This window comes from Zootoca vivipara, chromosome 12 (genome assembly GCF_963506605.1).
Source record: "Zootoca vivipara chromosome 12, rZooViv1.1, whole genome shotgun sequence".
NCBI classification, from domain to species: Eukaryota; Metazoa; Chordata; class Lepidosauria; order Squamata; family Lacertidae; genus Zootoca; species Zootoca vivipara.
In genome coordinates, this window is record NC_083287.1 from 40786333 (window position 1) to 40797338 (window position 11006).

The 11006-nt window shown below is 42.3% G+C and overlaps 1 protein-coding gene across 1 annotated transcript in view; it reads right to left on the reverse strand.

Moving 5' to 3' along the window:
- The window catches only part of KIF5B (kinesin family member 5B), a 33325-nt gene extending 23453 nt beyond the window's left edge, over nucleotides 1-9872 (reverse strand). The window contains exons 1-3 of the mRNA XM_035129176.2: nucleotides 9493-9872; nucleotides 1852-1939; nucleotides 559-632 (exon numbers count right to left, since the gene is read on the reverse strand). Of these exons, the coding sequence (XP_034985067.1) occupies nucleotides 559-632; nucleotides 1852-1939; nucleotides 9493-9618 (288 nt within the window). The 5' untranslated portion in view covers nucleotides 9619-9872. The remainder of the gene's footprint in view (nucleotides 1-558; nucleotides 633-1851; nucleotides 1940-9492) is intronic.
- Nucleotides 9873-11006: the final 1134 nt, after the last annotated feature.

Below are 11006 nucleotides of genomic sequence, written 5' to 3' on the forward strand. Positions count from 1 at the left end.
GACCAGTGGTCAGGAATGATGGGAATTGTAGTCCGAAAATAGCTGGAGGCACAAGGTTGGAAAACACTGCAATAAATAAACCAGCCAAATTTAATTAAGTATGTTCCAAAGATTTCAATTGTGGGGAGAGAACAGCTGTTAATTCACACACTGCAATAGGACTTACAGCCCAATCCCAAGTATGTTTACTCAGGAGTAAGTTCTATTGAGTTAAGTTATACTTAAATTCAAAAAAGGTAATATGCTAAACCTTGGGTGAGATACACCATATATTGGAATAATCTGATTTGCAGTTATCGTTCTTTTTGTAAGTTCCTAAAATGAGCAGTTAACTATCCTAAGGTGTTGACTCAGGCCACATTTAACCATAGCTGTACTTAACTTTAAAGTACTCAACCTGAAGTGTACTTAACCCAAGGTATGACTGTATAGCAGAACTTGTCAGCTAACTTTGATTTTTTTTCCCACACCTGGAGGCTTTACTCCCTGAATATGGAAATAGGGTTTAGGTATGTTTAGAGAAGTGTGTCCCAAGTATGCATGACCACAATATCTTACCTCCATAGTGTGAGTTTTCCCAGATGATGTTTGCCCATAAGCAAATATTGTACCATTGTATCCCTCAAGTACATCTAGGGTGAAAGAAAATGCATACTAATGATATATCCACAACTCAAGTGAACCACCCTGCCCTGAAACAGATACTATCTTCCAAAAGTATTTGAACAAATTTTGCTAACAAGTACGTACTTAGTATGCAGCATGCCATAAAGTAACCTTGCATCTGGTGAAGCCTTGTAAGCAAGTCCCATAACATACTAACCTGAGGCTGAAAGAGGGACAGAATTCCATCCCTCCTTCGGCAGCCCACTGTATTTTGCAGTTGGGCAAGGGGGTGCTCTCCTGAGGCAGCCGCTTGGTTTCCATGCTGGACAGATTTGGACAACTCCACTACATCTCCACTAGTCCAGAGATTCATCTGCATGCAATTCCCTGTCAACTACAGCTAATAGGCTTGCAGCTATACTCATTCCTGAGAAAGGCTTCAGGAGTACCAGCTTCCTTGTGGGACATCTTTAGGAGAAGAAAAGGCTAAGGAGTAAACCCTACACAACTCCAGAGTGGAGTCCCTAAGACAGTTGGATGGTGTATTGCACACGTCCTTTCGACCACTCCTGCAGCCAAGCTGGTGCCAAATGTATTGTTCTGCTTTCCTCTGGACCACATCAGCAAAGCCAAAAAGGGGGTGGGTCTTGCTGTTTATGCAGCCCTGGACCGCCATAAAGACTGCCCAGGCTTGTGCCCAGACAGGTCACTTCAGTGCTTCTAATACAGCAAAAACAATGCAGGAGGCAGCAGTTACGAGTTACTGGTCTCTGCAGCCACAGCAGGTGCTGCGATTTTCCAATGGTTTGACTTCATCCCTGGAAATGCACTCCACTGTCTCTTGAGACAGATACAATGTCAACAGCTAATAGGCAGTTGTATAAATTCAGGGTATCAAATATACAGGTAGCAGGAAGGAGAAGATCTAAATATCTAAAACTCCAGAAGAAGGTAACCAGTAAAAAGCCTGAATTTATACTTGCTCCTCACAATACAATGTTCACATCTGGGAAGACTAAAGACATCTTACAATTATATGTGTTGCCAATATCAAAGTTCTATAAGCAGATATATCCAGATGTAGCAAGGTAGCCCTAGATTGTGCATACCTATACTTTCAGCCAATATAGGGACAGAAGGCCAATCTGTCTTACTACATAAATATCTCCTTGCCTGCATCGAGATGAATTACATTATGCCCCACAACCCCATTTGCAATTCATTTATTAAGAAGTCTCCTCTTACCTTTGACGATCTTTTTTGCACAGTCATTATATACTTGCTCCTGTGATGTGTGTGACTGGAACACGCGGTCAAATGCATAAGGCTTGGACTGAAAAATATACAAAAATAGAACTATAAAAATCAAAGTTAGAAATTAAAGAGACCAGATCTTTACATCTCCTCTTTTAGCTTTGCACCCTTTCATATCCCTATAAGAGCCACAGCAAAAATGAAGTTATATTCTTGAAATATCATCCTGTTCGAATATTGAATGGTGTTTTTTGTTACCAAACAGATATTAATGTACCCTTTGCTAAAAGTCTGTGAAGTGTGAAAACAGATTCCCTTACTGATGAGGCAGGAATCCCTTTTAAGAATAAAAATAGAAGTATTGCCAAGGGGGAGTGGCGTTAAGAACAATCCAGCCATGTCAGGACCCACTGATTTCATTTTTTTTAAAAAAAGCAATGGTTAACACTCCTCATTCATAACTGTAAGATTATAAAGTACTGAAATTTGGCTGGATCATGCTCAATACATTTAGAGGCTGAATTTCAAGCAAATAAATGGCCTGAAAATAAGCCTCAAAGGTATATCACACGTTACCTGCTAAAACAATGACTACACTGAGATTGGGGAGCAAAATTCCTGCTAAATCTACTCCAAAGTAAATCTCATTTAATTCAATGGGGCTTTAATAACATAAGGGAGAAAGCCGATGAAGTAGAATTTCACAACTTAGTCTGAAAAAAAGTTTTAACCATGACAGGTTAAAAAGAGGGATCATATATTGCATTTGTATATTGTTACAGAAGATACAGAATACTTTGACCAATTGAACCACGTCAAGGGAAACAGCTATAAACAGCAACGTTGATTCAAAATCCTTTCCATTAATATATGTTTTACTATGCATTACTATCAAATCCAGTCTACTGTTAAGTCAGTTAAAACCCTGTCAACACAAAGTTATGCTATTTACATGTCTGGACACCTGCCACTCTACAATTGCTGGAGAAAGCCAACATCTGTGAATATGGAACATAGTAAGTGTCTTATACCAAATTAGAGCACTGGTCATCCAGCTCAGTAATTGTCTACAAAGACTAGCAGCAGCTCTACCACCGAGTTATGGTCCTTATAGATTTATAATCAAAATAGTACATAGAGGGTTTCGGCAGGTGGGGGGGGGGGGTTGGAAGATGCCTGTGCGTGAATTTGTTTTATGTGTGTAGATAAGTACACACTGATCAATGCAGAGTCTTCGCAGTAGGGCTCTGTTTTGATGGCATGAGTAGTCACGACGAACCGGTAGATCCTATCTGCTGCAGCCTTCATCCGCCATCACAGCCATTACACTACTATCCCTCACTGAACTACACATACAAAACAAGATCTGGTTTGCTTCTTTATCTGCAGTCATTCCCAGATTGTTGATTGCAATTGGTGCCATCAAGACCCCACAAATACAGTCACCATTATTGCAATAGTTGAGAATGGCAACCAAAACAATGTTGTGATACCAAGGGCAGCCAAATGTGGCTCCTGCCAGGTAAGTAAACAAGTGGTACTCAACTTTATCCAAATCGAAGGAAGGGACAAGCTCACACAAAGAGCCATGTGAGTGTAGGTAAACTACAGCCCACTTGGGCCTTTATTTTTTTATTGAATTCCATGTAACCAAAAATAACTAAAATCCTTATGTCAGCAAATATCTGATCACATGCTAATAAGTTCTGACTTTGTGGCTCCTTGTTTGTGTAAAAGTGCTATTTGGATCCATAGAAGTGTTAATCCTGACTAATTCGAAATAACAGCTGAAGCAGATGCTTTATGCCATTTTGTTTTCTTAGTATGTTTGTTCTTTGCTCTAAAGTAGATGCTGATATAAGAAGCAATGTATTCTCCATGTATAGTTCGACATACAGCATTACAGCTGCATATAAATACTGAACCAACACCTATGTTTTCCCATCCCAACACAAGCATGCTTAAAAATAGAAGCCTGCCCTAGACCTGTTTCAGGCTCCTCCCTTCCCAAACCAATTAATTGTTTTTTTGTTGTTGATGATAGCTTTTGATCTGATGTAAATTCTGACCCATCACTCCATATTTATTTCTTAAAACTGAAGAGGAAGAAGATAACAGCAACATTTATGGCTTTTGGTTTTCCTTTCATTTGAGCATCATGTTGAGTTTTTGCAGCTATATCATCTTTGTGTGTGTATCACCACAAATCTTTTTCATAATCATGCAAAGCTGTAACACACTAAGTTTTAGAATATAGAGGAATTTCCCAACACCAAGTATACAAATTTACAATCTTTTCTTCTTGTGCTGTCCAGGAAAGGGACCATTTAAGTCACCTTCTTTTAATATGTCAATAAGTTCATCTGAATGCAAAACATGGCTAAATGTTTGTAAACAAAGTGCCAGAGAAAGCAGTAAGAATCTGTCCAAGAGTTTCAACCATTTTTTTGGAATATGCTACAGTATTCTGCCTTCCTAAACCTACTTAAAATGTACTTTTAATTCATGTTTTCCAGTAAGGTTTACAAATTATGTAAATTTCAAAGTCCATCAAATAATACCCTGAATTATTATTTAGGACCACTAAGGCATTAAATGATCCCTCATTGCTAAGATAAGTACTATAAACATATGGTAGCTTTTGTTAAAGCCAGTGTGAAAACTATTAGCCAAGTATGTAAGTGCACCATATTTTGATATGCAAAACCCAAGGCAAAATACATTTGGAAGACTAAGACATGCCTCAAGTTTTGTATTAGACAGTGAAATATATGAGAGAAACGTATGTGCAATTAGAAGATAGACTGCTCACCCATGGCGGGTTGTATATATTTCACGCTAGCCCTGGTTCACTTGCTCATTGAATACTTTGAAGCTCAACAGCAAGTATATCGTTTCTCCCATCTGACTCTGCTCCCATTAGAGCTGAGCTTACTACTTCCATTCTATCTCCCTCCTCTAGTAGCCAGTCACTCCAGCCTACTCATCAGTTGGAGAACAAATGCTGTGGAAGCAAGACAGACAATAGGATTAAGCCACTAAGAAAAAGGACAGGTGACAATATGGGGGAAGCAAAAGACCGTCAGCTACAGCTAACCCAAATGTCAAAGATGGGGCAGAAACTCTGCTGGAAGAGATAGTAAAGAAGCGCAGACAGTGAGTCAGAAGGAGAGAGAAGGCATTAGCTTGTAGCATAAGCACATCCTGTGATGTCTTTCTCCATGCATTTCTGTTGATGGGAGACAATAAGAACCCATCTTGCACATACAAACCTGATCTCATTGTGCCTACTAAGGTCTACCATGTACTTGGGCTTCCCTATTTCTAACTATGAATAGGAATCATTTCAAACTACTCTGTTGCTGCGTATGGATGTCAAACTAAAACAAAGTTTCGTGCAACATAAATAAGCCTATCTTACCTTGTCAGATGAACCAAGGTTCAAGGTTTAATTCTCCTGGTCAAACTATAAGTTTTAAGCCACAGGACAAACCTTGGTTCAGCTCATGGTTAGTTTGGGAAGAACTAGACCCCATGCCCGGGTTCAGACAATATGCGAAACCAAGTTGTGACTAAGCTCAGCACAACAGGATAGCAACTAGGGAAGAGCAAAGTGATTGTGATCTCCTATTTGGAAGCCCACACATACCCAAAGTCATAGTCTGGTTTAGTGTGACATGCAAACCAGGTCTGTGTCATAACCCCCAGGCCTTGAAGTTGGGTTGTTGAAAATCACCCATGGTTGTTAACCACTGTTTGAAACACTGGACATGACAATCTGCAGTTAAGTGGAGGCAAAAGCTTCAACACACCTTCTCCCAGCTGCAGGGTGGTGGGGAGAAGATTGCACAAGTCCAGGAGGGGACTAGGTGCTATCCTGATAAACTATGCTTTAATATTTACAGGTAGATAGCTGTATTGGTCTGACGTAGTCGAAACAAAATAATAATAATAATAATAATAATAATAATAATAATAATAATAATAAATTCCTTCCGGTAGCACCTTAGAGACCAACTAAGTTTGTCATAGGTATGAGCTTTCGTGTGCATGCACACTTCTTTTCTTCAGATATGGTTTAATATGAAAGTCAAATATATTCTTTCCTTGAGAAAAACTGTGGCCTAAACTGTACATATAGGGTTTACCTGTGAGGAGCCTGTAATGTCTCAATGATGGAATGAACAATAAAACCATCTAAGTTGCTTAAAAATAGTAATAAATGTGCATTGTGGCTATAAAACACTACCAGAAATAATGGTGCAGACTGTTTTCATACTCAGCCATTTTGATAAAATGTTCCCAAATCAGTCTACAGCAGGCATAGGCAACCTCTGCTCTCCAGATGTTTTGGAACTACAACTCCTACCATCCCTAGCTAACAGGACCAGTGGTCAGGGATGATGAGAGTTGTAGTCCCAAAACATCTGGAGAACCGAGGTTGCCTATGCCCGGTCTACAGGATGGGAGGCTAAACTGGTTGCAATTAATTCAGTTTTTCAGTGCATCAACTGGATTCCCTCCTGGACAGACTGGCTTACCACAGTTATGAAACTGTGCCAAGAAACATAGTCAAGTAACTTTCAGATTAGACTTCTGTAATGTATTATACATGGGGCTGCCTTTGAAGACTATCCATAAACTGTAGTTTGCTCAGATTACATTTTCTTGAGCTAACTAGGCTCTGGCATTGGCAGCCTAATTTACCAATCCTAGTACTTTTCCAAAACCAGGCCTCTACACAAGCAAGTTGAAATGTTTAGCAGCAGAATGCTGAATACATTTTAGACAAGGAAAAATAGGAGAGCAGACTAATAAGAATGAATCTGCACTATAGCAGTATCTTACTAGCTCACATCTCAGAGGCTCTGCACTCCTACTACAATTCCTAGTTGCAGGACCTCAAACACTAATTGTTCACTAATATCAATGAAATTTTAGCTGCCGCTCATCGTATCACTCATCATCTTAAGGCTATATCATGAATCCCATCTGAGTAAGTATGCCCCAGATGAAATTACTCTTCCATGCCCAAGGCTTGGGGAGGACACAATATATTGTGTAATCTCTTGGAAGCTTGCCATATGCTTTATAGACTATATTGTTTATCTTCACAGCAGGCAAATTGACGATTACCAGAATTCTTGTTTTAGAGATGGGCAACAGAGAGTGAGATACTGAGTGCCTAAAGACAATCAATGAGCTGGGATTTGACCAGATATTTTGGTGCAGCTGGCAACACTGTTACAATGTTAGAATCATAGAATTGGAAGGGACCCAGAGGGTCATCTAGTCCAAACCCCTGCAATGCAGGAATCGCAAATAAAGTATCCATGACAGATGACCATCCAATCTCTGCTTTAAAATCTTTTATTTAACAAGATTTTTCATTTTACAAGAAAAATCTGTTAGATATTATTAAACATATCCAAGACGCTCTAAATAGGAATGCTAGATTGTAAAAGGAGACACATGATTGGCCAATAATGGCGCTCTCTCTGTATATATGTATGTGTCTCCACACAGTTTGTTGACCATTTAGTGACCCAAACAACATACACACACACAACCCAATTACTAACACATTAGTCTGTTCTAATGTCAACAGCATGCTGAGCATTTTCTAAGTCCAAGCTTAATTTATCCAGATAAACAAACATTAACGGCCGGCATCTTTTAAAGTTTTGAAAAGTAAATTTAATATTGCAGTTCAATAACTTGTTTTACCAAGTTAGTTGCTTGAGCTGCATGCTAGTTTTTCAGATGTTTGATGGGTGGGGCTTTGAAACAAAAACAAACTACAGCACCACAAAAAAGCTTTTATCAAGTCAGTTTTAAAATGGGACTCTAGACCAGGAGTCCCCAAACTATGGCCCGGGGGCCGGATGTGGCCCAATCACCATCTAAATCCGGCCCGCGGATGATCCAGGAATCAGCATGTTTTTACATGAGTAGAATGTGTCCTTTTATTTAAAATGCACCACTGGGTTATTTGTGGGGCATAGGAATCTGTTCAATATTTTTTTCAAAATATAGTCCGGCCCCCCACAAGGTCTGAGGGACAGTGGACCGGCCCCCTGCTGAAAAAGTTTTCTGACCCCTGCTCTAGACTTAGTGTGAAATCATGCTGAAGATCAGAGAGGATTTTAAAACAGGGCACCTGTCTGAGGAAAAAAGGAAGTGCAGTCTTGTAGAAGAAATGTTTAACAAAAAAAAGCTATGCACATTGTTAAGCGTGCTGTCAAACGGATACCATGAGTTTCACCTATGGAACTCATTTTCATCAAGTCATTGTTCTCTATGATGAAAATACTTTTTGAAAGTGCTGACTTCTATCCAAAGTATTTAAACATCAACAACTATTTCAGTTATGTTAAAAAGCTTGTCTTCCCAATATAAACAAGCAATTTTCTTCCTTCAGTAAAACACCCATTCATGAGATTTTTGAAGTACAGTACTGTATTCCGATCTGTGAATTCCATTCAGACGCCAAACATACAAACTTACCTTAGAGAGTTCTAGCTATTAACTATTAGCTGTCCACCTACACCTATTTTCATAGTGGCACTGAAGTTTTACTATAGATGACATTGCTACAATATCATAGCCACCATTAGTACAGTTCCAGCATCATATCTGTAACGTGTTTGAACTCTACTTGCTTAATACTGCTTTATAGTCTGGCAACTATCCCAGTGTATGCAAGGTTCATTATTCAATATTTTACAGCCAGTTAACTGCAAAGGTGGAAAAAAAGAACCTTGGTACAAATAACTGTCAGCTGATTTCTTTGGAAAAGGCTCAGTGGCAGAGCACATGCTTTGCATGCAAACCGACTCAAGTTCAACTCTCAGCATCTCCAGGTAGGGCTGGGAGAAACTCCTGCCTGAAGCCCCAGAGGGCCGTTGCCAGTCAGCTGAGGCAGTACTAAGCTAAATGGACCAATGGCCTGACTTGGTATAAAACCACCTTCCTATGCGGCTGGTGTCAAAACCCCTGGGATGGAGGCGGGGGCTGAGAAACCGCTACACCACTGCTCTCTATTGCAACGTGCATTTTACAGCATCTGTTTTTCTATGCATGCAATAGAGCCTGCACCCCTGGTAAACACGAAACAAAACAACATCACCACTGGAGCGGCTTTTGTGTGGAGCGCTAGGAGCGCCTCAACTCCCTTACTCAGCAGCTGGAATTATGACATTAGGAAGGTTACCTCTCCCCCCCCCCATTTCAAAAAACCCCACGGCCAACAGATTTCACAGGCGCGGCGCAGGGAGGGAGGCAGAAGAGGAGCGGGCACTCCTGCAGCCAACGCCCGACCCCTCAAAACGCCCGAGCCCCCACTTCGACGCCCTTCCCTTCCTCTTCTGCTCCCTCAGCCCCTGTTCCACCACCGACTCACACGCCCCCTCACTCACCCCGGGGTGAGCCCACCCTGTTTCTCCCCTCCAAGCGCCCCGGCAACAGCTTTCCTTCCGCCCTCCCCCCACCCGAGGTGCTTCACACCGCCGCCGCGGTCCTCAGAGTTTGCTGGGTCATGGAGCCCCCACTTTTGGTTCCGACCACCCGGCAGGGGGGCTCCGGCCCCTCTTCGCCGGCGGGGCGACCCCCTCGCCTCCCCCTCGCACTCACCGCGATGACGACGGTGTCTTCGCCCTGGAACTTGGCGATGTACTTGTCGCCGCGAGTCACCTCAGAGTCGTTGAGAGGCCTGAAGCGGCACATCACTTTGATGTTACACTCCGCCGGGTCCGCCATCTTAGGCCAAAGCCGTCTCCTCCTCCTCCTCCTCTCGGGCGTTCAACGCCTTATCAAGCGGCCGCGTCTCCAGCCGCCCGCCGCCGCCTCCGGCCTACCCTTCCCCTGCCTCTGGCAGTGGTGCGGGGAGACTCTCGGGTCGCAGCCGTGAGGAGACCCGCCGCGGCCGAGAAGAATGGGGAAGGGCTGCTCCGCCCAGGGCCGCCGCCGCTGCCGCCGCCTCCTGCACTCACTTCCTTTCCAATATGGCAGCCATGGCGGCGCCTGCAGCCGGCGAATCCGGGCCCTCCCCTTCTCCGGGCAGAGGCAGGGCAAGGGAGAGGGGGTGACGTCACCCACTGCAGAGAACGCCGCCGGCTCACTCTGCCGCGCGACGCCCCGCCTCGGACTTGCTGCGCACGCGCGGAAACGACCCTTTCCCACCCAGCCCCGCCCTTTCGATAAAAGAAGCCGCTGTGCTGTATATATAGAACAGACTTTCGAGGCGAAGCGAGCTTCCGTCTCTTTTCGACGAAGAGTCCGAGCGCGCAGGCGCACGTGGTGGAGGCCGGTGGGCGGCAGCGGGATTGCGTCTGCGCGTGAGCCTCGACGAGGGAAAGGTAGAACGAGGCGCTGAGCAGCGGATAAAAAAAATTAGTTTGCAGGAGGTGCAAAGCAAATAGACAAAATTGAATCCTGTGCTGGCCGTGCACCTGCTTGCTTTTCAGTCTCGGATTTCTCCCTGCCTGACCGCTTTTGCATTGTGTGTTACTGGATTATAAAACTGGATTGTTTTTGTTTTTATCATGTTTTGTTTTTTTGCATTTTTATGCTGAGATCTAGCCATGAGATGAAGGATGGTATACAAATTTAATAAGCAAATAAATAAAAATGGTATTCTGGATGGGCGGGGTATAAATAATAAATTATTATTATTATTATAGGAAGTTGATACATTTATACAGCAAATAGAAACTTGCCAGCTATAACAAGATACATTATTAGTGTACTGGATATGTCAGAATAGTCTACATTACGTATAATGATTTATTTTTTAGGATGCTTAGCTTGTTTTAGGAAGTGAATCATAAATGTAATTAATACTGTACTCAGTGAGGCTGTTCAATCATTCTGTGTCTCACAGGGGTGGCCCAATACATTTTTGTGCCTGAGGCAAAACATCATGCTGCTGCCATTGTATTGGCATCAACTTTCTTCCGGAGAGTTTGTGGTGGTCTCCCACCACCATTTATTTTGTTATTATAAAATGGATAGGCTATATTAAATTGTTTTATATTGTATTGTGCTTGGATTTGGAGATTGTATTTCATGTATATTGTGAGTTGTGTTCTTGAGCATGTTTCTCAGAATGTGAACTTTAAATCGTGTAAAAAATTACGCTTGCTTCA